Source organism: Delphinus delphis, chromosome 6 (genome assembly GCF_949987515.2).
Source record: "Delphinus delphis chromosome 6, mDelDel1.2, whole genome shotgun sequence".
NCBI classification, from domain to species: Eukaryota; Metazoa; Chordata; class Mammalia; order Artiodactyla; family Delphinidae; genus Delphinus; species Delphinus delphis.
In genome coordinates this window covers 22,949,281-22,969,469 of record NC_082688.1, presented here as the reverse complement: position 1 = coordinate 22,969,469, position 20,189 = coordinate 22,949,281, and the positions used below count along the sequence as shown (strand labels likewise).

At 38.7% G+C, this 20,189-nt stretch overlaps 1 protein-coding gene and 1 pseudogene across 2 annotated transcripts in view; both read right to left on the bottom strand.

The window, feature by feature from the left end:
• Positions 1–13,101: 13,101 nt before the first annotated feature.
• Positions 13,102–20,189, bottom strand: part of SVEP1 (sushi, von Willebrand factor type A, EGF and pentraxin domain containing 1) — a 185,013-nt gene continuing 177,925 nt past the window's right edge. For both annotated transcript variants that reach the window (XM_060014343.1, XM_060014344.1), the window contains exons 47-48: positions 18,541–18,634; positions 13,102–13,480 (exon numbers count right to left, since the gene is read on the bottom strand). In XM_060014343.1, coding sequence (XP_059870326.1) covers positions 13,459–13,480; positions 18,541–18,634 — 116 coding nt within the window. In that variant the 3' untranslated portion in view covers positions 13,102–13,458. The remainder of the gene's footprint in view (positions 13,481–18,540; positions 18,635–20,189) is intronic.
• Positions 18,220–18,314, bottom strand: LOC132427743 (U6 spliceosomal RNA; annotated as a pseudogene).

Genomic DNA, 20,189 nt, shown 5'->3' with positions numbered 1-20,189 from the left:
CAATGATGACGTCACTCTGGGTAAGTCCCTCAGCCCTGAGCTTCCTTTTTTGTTTTTTTTTTGCGGTACGCGGGCCTCTCACTGTTGTGGCCTCTCCCGTTGCAGAGCACAGGCTCCGGACGCGCAGGCTCAGCAGCCATGCTCACGGGCCCAGCCGCTCTACGGCATGTGGGATCCTCCCGGACCGGGGCACGAACCCGTGTCCCCTGCAGCGGCAGGCGGACTCCCAACCACTGCGCCACCAGGGAAGCCCTGAGCTTCATTTTTAAAATCTAAAGATAAAGAGATCCCCTAAGGACCTTAAGAACTTCACTAAGGTCCTTATCCCTTCCAGTGACAACAACCTTGTGGGGAGTTGTGCTGTTAAGAGGACAGATTGGTTGTGATTGTTACAGCAGAAGCTGATTTAAGGAAAGGCACTTTTTCTGGGAAAGAGGAATATGAAGTCGAAGGTCAGCACACCAAGAGAAAAGGGGAAAATGATCGTATCAGCAATAGGAAGACCAAGTGTTCCTATTCAGGGTAGAGGGGTGTAGTCCAGGTACTGCTGCCTAACAGACAAGCCCTCCAGTGCATGCTTATGTGAACCACCCAGGAACTTGGTGACAAGGCTGATACTGGGCGGAGAAGGTACTCCAAGTATGTGAAAGGGAATGACTTTGTAAGTGGCATCTTAGGGGGAAAGATGGTGGATTTAGCCAACTAGTTTTCCCCATAGACTCCACTCAGCTGTTAGGCAAACCGACAGAAATTGTTGGGGGAGGCTGCCAGGGCGGGGAGCGGTCAGGACCTAGAGAGACCTTCCACGATGACTCATACAAACAATGGTGCTTAGGAAAGAGCCTCTCTCAAATCAAAGTTCAGGGTTTCAAAGAGCTCACATGTGTTCCTTCTATCCTGATGTTTATTTTTTGTTAGAAATACCAGGGTTTAGAGAACACAGAGACTCAATAAGAAATTTCATAGACTCAGAAAATACCTCTAGAGCTTTGGGCAGTAATTCACCTAAGCCTGGAAGTTTCCATATGTCAAACGTTATATTGATACAATGCCAGGAGCTGAAGATTTCATTTGATCATGAATCTAAGATAGGATGATGGCAAGGTATACTACTAAACTGCCAACGGTATCATGCAATGCCATTGTTAAGAGGCATTCCTATTTTGGAGATACTAAAAAATATATATTTTGAATGAATGAAGCATGTTTAATATCCTAACTGTTGAATACTGTGGTTTCTATGTAAGTCTAACTTTAACTGCTACCCAAACACTGTTATCCTATCCGGGGATGTGGTAAGGCAACTCTGGCCAAGAGTTTATTAATTCTCAGGGCCTTGTTATGATACCTGGCGCAGAATCCTGAACACCAAGCTGGTAGAATTAAGTGGGGAGGGTCACTGGTGGTATGTCGGTAGCAGGGGTGCCGGGTGGTAATAGGAAAACTGATTCTCTTGGCAAATTGATAGCATAGCACAAGAGACCAAGGATAACAGTGCTTTTTTTTTTTTTAAGTTTTAAATTTTATTTTATTTATAAGCTTTTCAACTCCACTTCCAAGTGTTGACAGTGCCCTTATCTTAGTATTGTCCCTTCTTTTTTTAAAAAAAATTATTTCACTGAAGTATAATTGATTTACGTTGTATTAATTTCTGCTGTACAGCAAAGTGATTCAGTTACACACACACATACACACACACATATATATATACACACATCTACATATATATACATCCTAATATTGTCCTTTCTTTAGTGGGAGAGATTTGGGGCCATCTAGGCATCAAATCCATAAGGTCCACAGCATGTCTCATGCACCTGTCTAAAGCATCAGCAATGTTGCATTGGGGTTAACGTTGCCTGCACTTTCCTCTGAAGGGCCCGGCTTTCAGTATTGTTGTGAGGTTTCCTCTAGTCTAGCCCAGTTACCTGGAAAGAATATGGGATTAGGAGATAAAAGAGCCTGGATTACAGTCTCACGGACTATAAGCGTTGTAATGAAACTCACAAGGAAATGTACTTGATTGAGAAAAATGGACTCAGTAAATTGTGTGAGTACCTACTTGCTTGTGAGACTCAGTCTTCACAACAACTGGAGTAGGTCTTATCCTTTTCATTATGCAGATGAGGACAGGAGGCACCTTGTCCAACTCACATGGCTCATAAGGGAAGGGACGAGCATTTGAACGTGGGCAGTTGAATTCCAGAGCTTGTGCTTTTCATCACTGCACCCATAAATAAGAACTAAATCTTGCCATTAAGGAGAGTCAAACATAAATTAGCCATGATAGAAAGATAAAAGTGCTTTAATAGACATGTTTACAAAGTGCTACACAGCCCAGAGGATGAAGCAATTAAGTTCATGCATCTCACATATTAATAAGGAAACTGAGCCTGAGAATTAGTCAGCTACATTTTTTTTTTTAAAGAAGGGACACTTCTTACTCTATAATTTCAGATCATGGGTTTCTAAAATACCATGCATTTGTTTGTTTGTGGATCGAACAGCAATGCATTTACTACAAGACTCCTGAATATCAAACACAAGATTCATCAGAGAATAGCCAATAAATGGGATATAAACACACTTTTTGACTGTGGAAAATTTTAAACACACACAGAAGTAGAGAGGAGAGTATAATGAGTATAACGAACTCCCAAGTACCCCTAACTCAGCTTCAGCTATTAGCGACATTCTGCTGTTCTTGCCTTAGCTATACCTACCTCTCCTCCCGCTCCCCACTTTTTTTTTTTTCTGGAGTACTTGAAAGCAAATCCAAGCATGCATATAATTTATTGGTAAATACTTTGGTGGGGCTATATAAACTACCAAGCCTTAAAAAATAATTAAAACGTCATTATGCCAACCAATGAAATTAATAATTCCAAATATTCACCTAATACCTAGTTTATGTCTAATTTTTTCCTGATTAATAAACATGCTTTTAATGGAAGAACTTTTGTCACTATCAAATGTCTTCCGAAACCTCATCAGGACACCAACTGTTCAGGATGCTGGGTCCCTCTCGGCATGCTCTGAATCAGTCCAGCATTCAAGGTAACTATCATCATTTTCACCTTTTAGATTTCTTTTGTCTTTGACTTTGGAAAGGCAGATTATGAAAACAGGATTGAGAAATTTGGTTGTTTGCCTCTGAGGAAAAATTATATACGTGTGTGTATATATGTGGATATATATATATATACACACACAGACACATACACACACATTATCTAAAATATTATATCCCCCTAAATACTTTGTTTCTTCCCCACGAGTACTTACTATTGCATTCTTTCCTTAGTATTTATTGAGCACCTACTATATGGCAAATATCACCAAGGATATATTGATAAATAAGATATAACTTCTGTCTTCACAGAGGGAGGGAGGCAGACAAATGATAACTAAGCGCTACGGGCTAACCTCAGAACCGCAGTGGGGGGCAACTATTGGTCATGGGAAAAATAAGAAGGGGAATCTACTCCACAGGAGGGAGAAAAAGCGTCAAGTTTAGCAGTATACAGAAAAGGAGCTGAGTTAGTAGATTAAAGTGTGCTCTAGATCAGAGGTGAAATGAGGAGAGAACACACAAGGACTGGTTCTGTTTCTTAGGGACCAGGATGATTGTGACTGTGAGTTGGCTAGATTTGTTTTCCTTCAGTTTACTGTAAAACTAGCCAAATATTCATATAATGATGTACATGAGAGCAAGAATACAGATGAGTGGGTGGGCCTTCCAGTTGCCCCCCTCAATCCACTTGTTGCGGTTATCAGAGTTTGATCATCTCGGCAGCCTGTGCAGTGAGGAATCAACTGGAGCTCAGTGCCTGTTCTATTTTTAGTTTGATAGGAGACACCTTAGCAGGCAAGAGTCTACACTGTTAAAGTGTATGCATGTTCCTGTGACACCATGCTTACAGGCTTCTGGGGTCCATTTCTGAATTTTGGGGTCTACTCAAGGTTCAAGTGTAGCAAGCTGGGCAGTGACTTAAGACCAAGATCATGAACTATTTTGATAGGGATAAAAAGGTCTGTGGGGTGTGTGTATGTGTGTGTGTAATACAGCTTCCAGATATATCTCACCTGTTGCTTCTCCTTCTGAATCTTAACACTTCTTTCACACCCCCACCCACAAACACCCTGTCTGTTCTACTCATTGGCATTGCTGACTAGAAGGAATCTTGGAATGAGCAAGGGCAGAGCTCGTTCTCCTCATGTCCTATTTAAGTTGACCTTGGGGCGGAGGCAGAGGGGTTTAGAACAAAGTCAACAGCATCTGAGGGCTCAGAACAAGTGGTGATGATGATGGTGGGGTGAGGGGAGAACAAGGAGTAGAGGAAAGTGACTCAGATAAAGGAAATGGCTTGTGCAAAGGCTTCACGATGAGCCCGTGGATATTCAGAGAGCTGAAAGCCATTCGTCATGAGGTCCTCTCAATGTTGCAATTATGACTTATGGAACACAAACACTGCCTGGAGTTACTTGATGGGACACTTACAAAAACAAAGGCTGCTTTGTAATTAGGAACATTTCCTTTTGCAAACCTCAGAAACATAGGCTGTAATAATAAAGGACCATAGTCAATAAAGCTTACTGAGGGTTGAGAATGCCAGCCATATTCTAGCTAAGGTTTGTTTTCTAGAAAGTGTGCTGTGGTTGGTTACTCTGAACCTTAGCCTTGGACTTAGGTGTTAGGCAGTAATTTCTAGATCTTGTAGGCATTGCTTCCCTACCTCAGTTTTCTTAAGTGTAAAGAGGGAGCTTTGCAGAATCAGCTGAGATGGGCTGCGGAGGGGCTGAGAAGAGGAGGGACCTGATATTTATCCAGCCATTGCTAAATACTAGGCACCCACATGACTTTCAATTCTCACAACTTTATGAGACAATGTAGGAGAAAATACATTTTAAATGACAAAACACAATACAAACTATAAGGTGTGCAAAAACAGTTTGGAAATATTTCCCCTTTGACTGTATATTTCATAGATTCTCAATAAAGGATTCAGATTCTTTTGAAGAATGTGGTGTAACTGAGAAATGCATATGGGTGGTTTTTGCTACTTTTTTTGTGGTCCTCACTTTGCTCCATTCTTTCAGGTTTTTCTAGTTTGTCAGTTAGTCTTTATTACCCTTGCTGACTGAATACACTTTGACTTAGAGAAGTATAAACAATCTTGAACACTGCTGGGAAAGTAAAAGATTCAGTGGACATAATGAAAGGAAGAATCTTAATGATTTAGGAGGGCGAGGATCAGGTGTGTAATTAGACTGGTCAGGAATCATGCGGGTGGAGCGAACACACCAGAAAGTGGTTTCTATGAGGAGTGGGTGTGATCAGCATTTCCTCTGAAGAGAAGGGGACAGCAGTCTGTACCGCAACGCTTACAGACATCCCAACAGCCTTGGTCTATGTGCGTGTCTTTTTTTTTTTTTTTTCGCGGTACGCGGGCCTCTCACCGCCGCGGCCCCTCCCGTTGCAGAGCACAGGCTCCGGACGCGCAGGCTCAGCGGCCATGGCTCACGGGCCCAGCCGCTCCACGGCATGCGGGATCCTCCCGGACCGGGGCACGAACCCGTGTCCCCTGCATCGGCAGGCGGACTCTCAACCACTGCGCCACCAGGGAAGCCCTATGTGTGTCTCTTTAAAGCAGCTTGAATGTGTGCACAAAATTTAACAGCCCAGAAGTATTCCACCAAGGATCATATATTTTAAGTGATTTTGCCTGCTGATTACTGTGGCTGGAATATGTAGCTGTAGACCAGCTGAAGACATGTGGACCTTACAATATGTTTGCGGCTTTTTTATTATTTTCAAAACAGTGCGTTTCTTTCAGGCTCCATCCAACGCGACACTTTGAGCCCAGGTGACCTTTAATGGCTGGTTGGTAAGATAATTAGGGGAAAAAGGTCTGAAGTTACTGTCACTGCTTTTAGGTCAGAGTTAGGAGAGAATCATGAGTAATTAGGTATAATCCCTTCAAACAAAAAATACTGCTGCTGCTAGGCTGGTTGTTAAGGAAGCATAACAAAGTAATTCTGATGTAACCTGGCTGGTAAATTTCAGGTATTCTAAGCGTCCGGCTCTTATGTTCACTGGAGCATAAAGCACAAGGATATACTGTATAAATACACTGAGAGTTTCAATAATTAATTTCGGTTCCTTAATTTGATCATCAGCAAATATTTTCCTTTGGTGTATACAAGTAGCTCATGATTCATATTTCCTCTTGGTAACAGTTTCCACTTTTATGTTAAACTATTAATCATCTTGATCTGAACTCTTCTCTAAAGATTCCTGAAGGAGTGTTTAAACAAAATTATGTGGAGGCACAATCTTTAAACTTATACATGCCAATGCATATGCCAGATTAATTAGGGTAAACGGAAAGATGATATGCTCATTCACGTGGGGCTTTCACTTCAACTCATTTTTACAAATTTAAGATTATTTTGTATGAATATGAAAGTATATTTATGGATGTAAAACTAATATATTTTCATTGAAAATTGTCAGAAATAAAGGGAAAATTTGGATGAGATAAAAATCACCCATAGTTCCATGTCTTAGGGAAAATCATTATTAACAAAGTTAGGTAAATCTCTTTCTATGCATACTGCGTATGCATTTCTAGGCAATTAGGAGCACATTATAAATACATTTTATATACTGTTTTCCACTGAACATTATGCCATGATTTTTTCTGTTATTAAAACTCTGTAAATGTAATATTTAATGGCTTCGTAATATTTAACCCTATGAATTCCATAGCCAATACCATGAATTCCATAACGAATTCCAGGATTTTTCACCATATAATTTGTTGCTGATTTTTAATATTAAAAATGCTGTGATGGGCCTCCCTGGTGGCGCAGTGGTTGGGAGTCCGCCTGCCGATGCAGGGGACACGGGTTCGTGCCCGGATCCGGGAGGATCCCACATGCCGCGCAGCGGCTGGGCACGTGGGCCATGGCCGCTGGGCCTGCGCGTCCCGAGCCTGTTGCTCCGCGACGGGAGAGGCCGCAACAGTGAGAGGCCCGCGTACCGCAAAAAAACAAAAACAAAAACAAAAAATGCTGTGATAATTATCCTTGTGCATAAATATTTGTCCCTAGGTTAGATTTTTTTTTTTTTTAATGAGATTGTGTTTCGGGCAAGGAATTACTGAAGTAAAAGGCATGCGTTCACATTTAAAAATTTTTCGATTCAGGTTGCCAGTTGTTTGGAAGAAAGGTTGTACTAGTTTGTACTCCCTACAAATGTTCAAGAAAATGGTTTTATCTAGTAGCCAGCTGCATATAGTCATTAAAACAAACACTACCATCACTGCTACCACCACTACCAAAACCACTGCCAAGTGGGTAGGTGAAAAATTTTCATCATTTCTTTTATCATTAGTGAAACTGCTCATTTTCCACCCATATTTCTTCTCTAGTGAGTTGCCTGTTCGTATCTCTGCCCAAAACAAAATGTTTTCTTATGGCTATCTGTTAAATCATGATATTTTAGAATATTACTATTTTGTCATGCATGTTTCTGCTTGGTTTTACAATGCAGTTTGTGTTAAATTTTTTTTAAAATAAATTTATTTATTTATGGGTCTTTGTTGCTGCACGCGGGCTTTCTCTAGTTGCTGCGAGTGGGGGCTACTCTTCGTTGCGGTGCGTGGGCTTCTCATTGGGTGGCTTTTCTTGTTGTGGAGCACGGGCTCTAGGTGCGCAGGCTTCAGTAGTTGTGGCTTGCAGGCTCTGGAGCATAGGCTCAGTATTTGTGGCGCACGGGCTTAGTTGCTCTGCGGTATGTGGGATCTTCCTGGACCAGGGCTCGAATCCGTGTCCCCTGCATTGGCAGGCAGATTCTTAACACTGCGTCACCACGGAAGCCCTTTGTTAAATTTCAACTTGTGAGAGAAGCTTCCACATTTTTGTAAATATATTTCTTTTGTGGGTCCTTTAAAATTTTATTTAAAAAAATTTAAAGTGTATACGTCAGTGGTTTTTAGCATACTATTTATAAAGTTGTGCAACTATCACCACTATCAAATTGTAGAATACTTCATCAGTCCTGTATCTATTAGCAATTATTCTTCATTCTCTCCTCCCTCATCTTCTGTCTCTATAGATTTGCCTATTCTGGGCATTTCATATAGATGGAAGCACATAATACATGGCTTTTTGTGTCTGGCTTCTTTCACTGAGCATAATGTTTTCAAGGTTCCCAAGCTTCACGTCAGTCTTTGTTTTTTTTGTCTCCTTTTGACCCTGTTTGGTTTTGCTACATCCTTTGTCTTTTTTGAGGAACCACAGGAACTTAAAATCTATTTGGCCATAGTACACCTTAACCCACTGGCTTTAGTTAATTTGCCATTCAGCTTCTACTGCTTCTTACATCAGAGCATTAAGCATGATGGGTATTTGAAAAGGAAAAGCTTTACTACAGTAGAGAAGTATCCTTCTAGTCTGAGTTTTAGAGATTTTATTAAGAATAGATATTAAATTTTTCTGAAAGCTTTTCCTACATCTACTGAAATGATCAAATGGCTTCTAGTACTTGACATTCCTATGATATACAGTAGGAGAAACTTTACTACAGTTGGACAGTTTTTTGATTCTTGTGGTAAAAAAACATGGATTGTCATGGACTGTTGAATTTGTTTGTATCTGTTATCATTAACTATTTTATGTTTGCCACGTGGATATTCCAAAGTTGAGAATAAGTGTTTGAATACAGTGAAAACACAGATATTTGGGGCCAGCATATCTGAGTTTTAATTTAAGTTCCATTACTCATAATCCTGTGACCTTGGGCATTTTCCTTCTCATCCTCACTTTGTATTATTTTTGTAGATTTTCAATCATAGGAGTATGGAAAATTTTATATCCTGCTTTTTTCCTCACTTAACTTTACACCACATACATTTTCCATGTTACTGCATTATCTTTTTGAAGCCTGGTATAATATATGATTTAGAAATGTGCTTGAGGTAGCATAGTTTAGAGTTCTTTATTGTTGGGCCTTTCATCCATGTCCACATTTTCAGCAATAATAACGTTGTGATGAAATTTATTATGTCTAAAACTTGTGTATATTAGCTCAAAGCATATAAAAATACTTTTAGGGATATAGATCATCATAGTGCTTTCTAAATTATATCAATTTACACTCTCACTGACGATATATAAAATTTCCTATTTTACTGCACACTTGCCAGCATTGCTTATTAACATTAAAAAAAGTCACTGCTAATCTGGTAAACAAAATGTTTTCTCCATATTTGTGAGGTTGTACTTTTTCTCACACAAATATGAATATATGGCATTTCTTTGGTGAGTTGTCTGTGTTCTGGAGTTCTGTAAGTTTTTTTTTCAATTTATATAATAAAGACATTATAATAAAATGTTCGTACTTGGTCTGTCATAAAAAATTTTCTTTCCATTTTGTTTATCTTTTTTTTTTTTTTGGCTGCATGGCTTGTGGGATCTTAGCTCCTCATTGATCAAACCCACACTCTTGGCAGTGAAAGTGCAGAGTCCTAACCACTGGACCACCAGGGAATTCCATCTTTCCATTTTGATTATCATTCTCTGAATGACAGCCCAAACTTTCTATTTATGCTATCAAATCTGTTTATTATTCCTACTGTAATTTTTCTGTAACTTCTAGGTTTCGAAGGTTCTTTTTTAAATTTTTTGATACATTTATTTATTTATTTATTTATGGTTGCATTGGGGTCTTTGTTGCTGCGCGCGGGCTTTCCCTAGTTGCGGCGAGCGTGTGCTACTCTTCGTTGAGGTGCGCGGGCCTCTCATTGCAGTGGCCTCTCTTGTTGTGGAGCACGGGCTCTAGGCGGGCGGGCTTCAGCAGTTGTGGCTCACGGGCTCTAGAGCGCAGGCTCAGTAGTTGTGGTGCACAGGCTTAGTTGTTCTGTGGCATGTGGGATCCTCCCAGACCAGGGCTCAAACCCGTGTCCCCTGCATTGGCAGGCAGATTCCCAACCACTGCACCACCAGGGAAGTCCTTAGAAGGTTCTTTTAAGCCTTTAAATTTTTGAGAAAAATTAATTCTAAAAACTATCTTATGGTTTTAATATCAATATTTAACTCCCCAATCCACCTTGAATTTATTTTTATGTGGTGAGAATACAAATTAAAAGATTTTCAAAATTTTACCAATTGTCTAATGCCAGTCACTCTCTTACTTTCTAATATTTTACAACAAAAATTCCACTGGTTGTTGATGTTTTCTTCATGACTTCCGAGTTTTTAAATAGAATATTTAAATTAGTAGGTACAGTTTTTCATATTGATGCTTTCCCGTTTCTTGATCCAGCATGCACTATTTTAATTACTGCAGCTTTTTATTATGCTTTGATTTTTAGTAAAGATGGTCCTTTTCATTATTTTTCTTTAAAATATTTTAATTTTCCATTTTTTTTCTTCTTAATGAACATTAGAGTAAATAATCTGGTCATGTTCCCCCCCCCAAATCCAATATATTAAGCGTGATTGGAATTACATTACGACTATAATTTTATTTGGGAAAAATCAACATCTTTAAGACATGTTGTTCTCTCATCCAGGAGATGGCATGCTTCTCATTATTTTAGTATTTATAAATGTTTATAGATACAATTTTATAATATTCTTCCTTGAGGTCACATAGATTTCTTACTTATATATGTATATATATTGTGAATAGGATCTTTCTCACTGTACTTTCTATTTATAAATGACAAGCAGGAAAACTATTTTTCTATCTTGTAACCATCCAGTTTACGGGACTGAGTGTTTCTAACAGATTTTCATGCCTTTGGTTTTTATCTTAGAAGGTATATCTTCGTGTTTTCTGCCAAAACGAAAATTGTGACTCTTAATTTTCTCATTTTTATACCCTTTATTTATAAATCTATGTATTATTACTTTGGCTAGAACTCACAGAATAATGTTCAAGATCAGTGGGATAGCCTTTCTGCTTTGTTTCTGGTTTAAAGGGAAGCATTTAATGGTTCACTACAGAACTGGTTATAGTTGGTTTGAAACAGATATGCTTTAAGTAATGCTGGACAAACACCCTTATTTCTTCTTTAAGAAATTTAAGAATTCACTATGAATATATTTAGTACTGGAGATTTAAAAAATAATAGTGTTCTGTAAATTAGTACAGCCACTATGGAAAACAGTACGGAGGTTCCTCAAAAAACTAAAAACAGAGTTGCCGTCTGATCCAGCAATCCCATTCCTGGGCATATATCTGGAAAAAACTACGATTCGAAAAGATACATGCACCTCTATGCTCATAGCAGCCTATTTACAATAGCCAAGACCTGGGAACAACCTAAGTGTCCATCGACAGATGAATGGATAAAGAAGATGTGGTATATGTACAATGGAATACTACTCAGCCATAAAAATGAAATAATGCCCTTGCAGCAACATGGATGAACCTAGAGATTATCATACTTATCATACTAATTGAAGTCAGACAAAGAAAGACAAATATCACATATCACTTATATGCAAAATCTAAAATATGACACAAATGAACAGAAACAGACTCACTGACATAGCGAACAGACTTGTGGTTGCCAAAGGGGAGGGGGTGTGGGGGAGGGATGGATTGGGAGTTTGGGGTAACAGATGCAAACTATTATATATAGAATGGATAAACGACAAGGTCCTACTGTATAGCACAGGAAACTATATTCAATATCCTGTAATAACCCATAATGGAAAAGAATATGAAAAAATATATACATATATATGTATATATATATAAAACTGAATCACTTTGCTGTGCAGCAGAAATTTGCACAAGATTGTAAATCAACTATACTTCAATAAAATTAAAAAAAATTCTTCAACTACTTTTAGTATTATTTCCCTGTGAATCACATTTCTAGATATGTAGAACCTCATATCATTTGCAAACCTCACTCGTATGGTGCTTTACTTCCTTATTCTGTCTGCATAATGCAACTAATTTGACTTACTGTGCAGTATAGATCTTTTAATCTATTCAGAGTAACCCAATACAAATTCTACGTAGTAGGTACACTTTCAGAACTGTGTTTTGTTTTCAACTGCAGTAGCTTTTCCTAGCTAAAAATTTCTGGCACCATCTTTCTTTTTATTATTTAGATTTTGAGCTTTATTTTATAGTTTTATGATTATAAATGACAAAAATCAATATAATTTGGAAGTTGATGGGGTATAAGTTAAATAAAAGGAATACTCATAAGCATGGAAGATTGGTCAAAAGAGTGAATGCCAGAAGAAAGAAGGAAGCGGACTCAATGGCTGAGGGAAGTGAAGGCGGTGAAGAGAACGACTCGGATAATCAAGATCTTTTTCATTGTTCCTGTGTTTCTTCAGAGTGCTATAGTGTGCCCCCGTGCCCTATGTCGAAGCAGTTCTCCCAGAGGATGGAGGTGAGTTGATTGGGATTTTCCTACTTGAAACAAAATCTAGTATTCTGGCTTTTTTTCCCCCCCAGAAGCCTGAGGAGGTCTTTATCCTGGTAGAAGGATAGTGATGGAGTTAGGGGAAGCAGCAGAGTCTGAGAAGCAGCTCAGCTCTGCCTTGGGCAAACTCAATTCTTTCTTTGCAGGTGGAGCCAGGAGCATAGGTCTGGGAATTTTCCTCATTTGCCTTTTTCCTTCCCTTTCCCTGTTCTTTTATTCCAATCTCCTTTCTCCCAAAGCAGTGATCTTCCAGTACTTGCATTTCTTATTCCAGCTGTGAGAAGGAAGGGGAGCACTTTATCTTGTGAACCATGGTCATTATGCTTTTTTCCCCCATCCACTAAGTTGATGCCTATAGCTTTCCAAATGTTGGTGAAGGAATTAGCCAGGCTGCCCTCAGCACCAGGACAGCATTTTGTGTGGAGGGTAGTAGGTCCAATAGTTACTTTCCGATTAAATAAAAGGAAACCTTTACGGTTACACATAATGGTAGAGAAAATGGAAATAGCACGAAGGGGTCTCCTTTATTGTAATTTCTCAGTACACTGCGTGGAATCCCATAATATGCTAGTGGCATAGATCATGAATCCTCTTCATTATTCCCGGGCCACCTCACAAAATGGCACTATCCAGCAAAACATTATTTAGTAGCAAAATATATTTTAATTGAAAAATCATTTTAAGTAACTGAATAAAAATGTGTATCAGGAACTTTCCCCATAGACAGGAGAATATGTACATTTTGTGAGAGTGGAGCAGCATCTATTTAATATATTTTTATATAGAAAATACAGGCACGTTTAAAAAAAGAAAGTATGTCACAAGAAATAACAAAATATAACACAAAATAAAAAGGTAAACCAAAAGTAACAAGTTGATTAAAACAAGACAAGACCCAGCACCGTGTTGGAATGTCTTTGTGTAAGTTCTGGGATGTCCAGGACTGCCAGGAAGAGATGATCCTGCATTTTAGGAGAGCTGGTTGGTTGTGCAGTGGTTAAAAGCCAGTCCTCCTTTTCCTGGAATAACAACAAAAAAAAGAGATTCAACAGAAAAGACTGAATTGAAGGGGGAACAGCTATTTGGGGGCTGATTAAAACGCAAATGAAAGTCTCAGATACCTGGGCATCATCTGTGATGTTGTTTGGATGGATGGGGGCCATTCCTTGAGAAAACAAAGGGACACGGGGAGGAAAAGCGCTAACATATGAAAAGATGTGAGAATCAGCACACTGGAGTTTTAGTCCTGGCTCTGTCACTAGTTTCCTGTTTGATAATCTGCTCATCTGTACAATGAGGGGTTTGGACTTGGTGAATCTGAAGGTCTCTTACAGCGTGAACCGTCTGTGGGTGTTATTATTATTTTTTTAAATAAAATTTTAAACTTATTTTTGGTTGCGTTGGGTCTTCATTGCTGTGTGTGGGCTTTCTCTAGTTGTGGCGAGCGGGGTCTACTCTTTGTTGTGGTGCGCAGGCTTCTCGTTGTGGTGGCTTCTCTTGTTGCAGAACATGGGCTCTAGGTGCGCGGGCTTCAGTTGTTGTGGTGTGCGGGCTTCAGTAGTTGTGGCACGCGGGCTCAGTAGTTGTGGCTCGTGGGCTCTAGAGCGCAGGCTTAGTAGTTGCGGCGCATGGGCTTAGTTGCTCCGCAGCATGTGGGATCTTCCCGGACCAGGGCTCGAACCCGTGTCCCCTGAATTGGCCGGTGGATTCTTAACCACTGCGCGACCAAGGAAGCCCCCATCTATGGTTTTTATTTATGGCATCTGTTTAGGATTCATTTTCTGCATACAGAGATCAGAGGAAACAGTCTCTTCCTTAAGGATTGAGCTATCTAGGAAGAATACTGGGTCAGTCTTATTAATCATCAGAGAAGGATGCAGGTTGAGGGATTTAATGAATGCCACAGGGTGTTTCTCCACCAGTTGTCACAGATGCCCAGAAACTGCTGTCAACCGGCACTAATTGAGCATCAATTTTTGTTCCTATACTAAGTATGAGGGAGACAATCTTTAAGGCACTCAATCTTGTGGGAGAGAAGGAAATAAATATTATTTGTAAACATTTATTATTTTGATTTCTCAGAAAAGCTTTCTCCCCATCCCATTTCAGGGAATTATACTCCACTTTTCTTTCTTCAGTGAATTGCCAATCTCTTCTGCCCTTTACCCAAAGGCATGGTATAAGTTTTAGCAAAATGACTTTTCACGTTAGTATAACATGACCTAACCTAGGATCACCATTGACTGATCGATCTATGGTGGGCCCTTGAATCAATGTGGACTCGTGACTTCTTCTCCTGGATTTTTAAACTGGGTCAGCACACTATTTCTGTAGATGCTGGAGTGTGACAGGTAAAATGTTGGCTCTATAAGCAGTTCTGTCCTTCCATGCGAACTGAACAGCAGAGGAAAGCACTCTGCAGCAAGAGAGTCATGGAGAAGATGCTGGAGAGAGGAGGTGAGACGGGAGGTGAGAGACTTCAGATGGCTTTCAAGAACTCAGTCTGGTCGTCCTGATGCTGAGCCAACCCACGTCTTTGGGTTCCACACACGATCCCATTATTGTGATAACAGATTCCTTTCTTTGCTTAAGCCAGTTAGAGTTGCAGTAAGAGAGTCCTAGCTAATTCAGGTCTCCTAGAAAAACCCATCACAGCATAAGGAGGGGCAGGGGGGCTACTGAGGCCTCTGGGTTGACCTTTCCTTGAATGTGGGAAATGCTTCTGAGGTGAATTTGCCATCATTTTTTTGGATTCCTTTATCAACCTTTTGCGTAAAAAAATCTAGAAGATTGTGTTATCTTTATTAATAGACAGTATTTTAACATAAGCTGATAACTACCCTTCCCCTGGTCAAGAAAAAGCTCCTTTGACCCTTGAACAATGTCGGGGTTAGGGGCGCTGACCCTGTCAGCAGTCAAAAATTGGTGTACAACTTTACATTTGGTCAGTCCTCTGCTGTTGTGGCTCTGTATCCACAGAGTCAACCAGATCGTGTGCACTGTACTGTGGATTTATTGCAAAAAGTCTGCATTCAGGTAAACAAATCCATGTTGTTCAAGGGTCAACTGTATTTTGATATTAGGGAATCACGCAAACTCTGAGTTTCCTTTTCTTATCTGTAAAATGAAGTAGTTGAAACATAAAGTCTAAAATTATAAGAATGTTACAAATACTTCCTGTTCCTTCTTGAGTCACTGTCATTCTTACTCCTTTTATTTTCTCTCTCTCTCTCTCTCTTCTATTCTTTGCTCTCTTTTTTCCCAGCAATTCTCTCCAGTTTGACTTCAAGCTCTTTCGACTCTGCTCTCAGTTAAAATGATCATCTTTATCTTGGAAACTTCTAAATATACTTGTACAATCCAAATTTGTCCTTTTGGGTTCAGGTTTTTTTTTTCTCTGCAGAGATGGCATATCTTTGAGGTGATATGAAGAAATTCATGGGCATGAGACAGATTTTTTTGTTAATTAAGTTTGTATTTAGATAGATTTTTGTCTTTGCAAGTTGACTTTGATATTCCAATCGAAATGAAATAAAAGGACATGGAAAAATAAAAGCTCTTTTCAGTTAACTTTTAAAAATCAATATGGAAATATCCATTTGTTTTTAATGATTCCTATAAGATGGAAGTAAATATACAAAATACAAATCTAAGTGATGTAATACAATGATGTATATTAAAAGTTTTAAAATAGAGCTGGTGACCTTCCAACATTGCAATATTTGTGAGGACAATGTTTTAATATTGAAAATATTTTGTCAATGGTATGATGCAATATGTAATCAGAATGGTATGTTACTGGCATAAAAACAGATGCATAGATCAATGAAACAGAATAGAGAACCCACAAATAAATCCACACGTGTATGGTCAGTTAACTTACAACAAAAGAGCCAAGAATATACAACGGGGAAAAGACAGTCTCTTCGATAAATGGTACTGGGAAAACTGGACAGCCACGTGCAAAAGGATGAAAGTAGACCATTATCTTACACCATACACAAAAGTCAACTCAAAATGAATTAAATATTTGAATGTAAGACTTGAAACCTTAAAACTCCTAGAAGAAAACATAGGTGGTAGGCTCCTTGACATCAGCCTTGGCATGATTTTTTCTGGATTTGACACCAAAAAGAAAGGCAACAGAAGCAAAAATAAACAAGTGGGACTACATCCAACTAAAAAGATTTTGCAAAGCACAGAAAAGCATCAGCAAAATGAAAAGTCAATCTACTGAACGGGAGAAAATATTTGCCAACCATATGTCTTGTAAGGGGTTAACATCCAAAAAATATAAAGAAGTCATACAACTCAAGAGCAAAAAAATCTCCATCTGATTAAAGAATGGGCAGAGGACCCAAACAGACATTTTTCCATAGAAGACACACAGAAGGCCAACAGGTAGGTACATGAAAAGACGCTCAACATCCCCAATCATCGGGAAACGCAAATTAAAACTACAGTTAGACGTCATCTCACACCTATTAGAATGGCTATTATCAAAAAGACAAAAAATAACAAGCATTGTTGAGGATGTAGAGAAAAGGAAACCCTTGTGCACTACTGGTGGGAATGTAAATTGGTACAGCCACTGTAGAAAACAGTATGGAGGTTCCTCAAAAAATTTAAAATAAAACTACCATATGATCCTGTAATTCCACTTCTGGGTATTTAACTTAAGAAAACAAAAACACTAACTCTAAAAGATATCTGCACCCCCGTGTTCATTTCAGCATTATTTACAATAGTCAAGACATGGAAACAACCTAAGTGTCCATCAATGGATAAATGGATAAAGAAAATATGTGTGTGTGTACACACACACACACCTACACACCACAATGGAATATTATTAAGCCATAAAAAGAATGAAATCTTGCCAACTCTGACAACATGGATGGACCTCGAGGGCATTATACTAAGTGAAATGAGTCAAAGAAAGACAAATACCGTATGATCTCGCTTGTATGTAGAATTTAAAACCAAAACCCAAACCAAACTTATAGATACACAGAACAGGTGGGTGGTCGCCAGAGGTAGCGGTGGGGGTAGCGGGTGAGCAAAATGGGTGAAAGGAGTCAAAAGGTACAAGCTTCCAGTTATAAAATAAATGTCATGGGGATGTAATGTATAACATGGCAATTATAATTAATAATGCTGTATAGCACATTTGATGTTGCTAAGACAGTAGATCTTAAAGGTTCCCATCACAAGAAAAAAATTTTATAACTATGTACATGGACTTACATAGTTAACTAGACTTATTGCGGTGATCACTGTGCAATATATACATACAAATATTGAATCACTATGTTGTACTAATATACTAAACGAATATAATGTTGTATGTCCATTACACCTCAATAAAAAAGTTTAGATTATTATTTTTTAAAAATTATTTCAAACTATTTCTCCTTTGATTTATTTTTGTGATAATCTTTTCTCAACTATATTTATCTGGTTAGCAATGAAAAACCAATTGCTAGAACATATTTTTACATAAATTTTCTTGTAGTCCATTAAATACTGACTATATATACCATAAAAAATATGAAACAAAAATTTTGACTTTAAAAATAAACATTCCTTATCATCAATTTCAATTCTATTTTTATTATAAACAGGAATAGAAATGAACATCAATAAAGCATATTGAGTTTGTTATTTATTTGCATCCTTGCATATGAAGGGTGAAATCTTCTGTTCAAGAAGGCAGTTAATTTATTTGTTTAATTAACGCTTTTTCCTTTTTTGGGGGGGGAATATGGAACACTTCACAAATTTGCAAGTCCTCCTTATGCAGGGGCTATGCTAATCTGTGTTGTTCCAATTTTAGTATATGTGCTGTAACACATATGTGTTTTTGAGAAATCATTGTTTTATTTGTCAATCCTTAACTAATACTTCTTCGTTTGGTTTTAGTTCAAATTTAGGGAATATCTCAAAATGGATAGTTTTGGATACAAAATGCTTACATTCAAACTAGAGGTACCTTCTGGCTCTTGAGACAACTTAACTAACTTGAATTTCAGTCTCCTTAATTAAGTTACAGATAAATAGTAGTTTTTGGTTGTCTTACCTGGAACAGTCATGTCCTGTCCAAGCCGAGAGACAATGGCACCGGTTTGGTCTTACGCATTTTCCACCATTTAAGCAGGGAGACTGGCAAACAGCTGGGATGAGAAATTCATGTATTTATTTAATGAATACTGAGCAATTCTGAAGATGCCCATGAAGGCAGGCAGAATAAGATTTGACTCTTTTTGCTCCAGCCGCCACCATTCCTCATGGACTGCATCCTGCTACTTTGCTCAACCTCATGTCATTATGTGGTACCACCTCCCTTTTTCCTTCCAACCGAGTCCATTTTCATATTTAAGCCCCAGGTTAAGTTCTACCTACATACCTACATACTGAGTTATTTGCTGATAACTCAGTCGACTGATTTTTCTCTTTAATCTTTTTATTTGTTCAACCAATTTGACACATCCTGTTTTGAACTGTAAATTATTCAAATACTCGATGAGACTGTAAGTCTCTGGAGGGAGCCAGCACTGAACTCTATGACCAATGAAGTCATTATATCAGACATCAACTCTTACGACAACAGATGAGTCACGCAGATTGTCTAACATGACAGATGATTCAAAAGCCCTTTGTGTTTGCTAGGAAACGTATTTCATGGCTTTTACCATTGGAATTACAGAACCTGGGGTAGAGTTAAAAATTAGCCACAGGTGAAACCCTGAGTGAACACCCAGAGATTTACTACGCAGACAACTTTCTCACAAGTCCTTAGTCTCAGAGTCAAACACTTCATCTGCATGAATCTATCTGTTAAAAAACCTAAGGACACTAAAAACTGATGAAGACCAGTCAGTTTAACTTATCAAAGAAAAAATAAAATGTCTGTTGGGAGGAAGCTGGAAACGAGACACATTTAAGTCTCATGATTTCAGCCTCATTATAGCTTGGAAAGGGCAGGCTTCCCCAGAGGAAAAACTCATCTTCGGTGAGAGATAAAGAAATGTCACTTCTCTAATCACTCATTCATAAAATATGGGGAAAACGTCAGCAATCCAGGCACTGGATAAGCACAGAGAGAGGACAAGAGGGAAAACACCAATCTTTGCCCTTAGCTTTCTTGACGAGCAAGCTAACAGAATGAGCGTATTTGCAATATAACAAAAAGGAAATTATGAAATAAAGCAGGATTAAAAATAGCAAAAATAAAACCCAATCATCCACAACTAATTCTCCATATCTGCTTGCTAATGTATATTAAAAAATTACTCTTTTTCAAGAGCATGACGATTTAGTGGTACCTGACTGTACTAACAAATTTTTTTTATTATTTTCACTTCTCTGTCTAAAAGCCTAACACTTTCCTCCTTCCCTATAACATGGGTGCCCCAACGTTCTATTCTGGGCCACCTTCTCACACTACGTGTCTTCTGCAAAGACTTATTTTTTTCTCCCCCATGAATGTTTTCCAATGATGACTGACATATTTCTATCTTCAATGTAGATGAGTCTTCTGGGAACCTAAACCATCATCCAATTGCCTGTCAGACCTCTCCCTTTTATGTCCCACTGGCCTCTCAAACTCAGCATGTCCTTACTTACTTAACTCCTTTTCTGTACCTTCAAACCTGTTCCTCTTGGGTTCTCTATCTCAAGGGTAGAAGTGGCACCGCCTTCCACTCAGGGGCCCAAACTGGAAATATC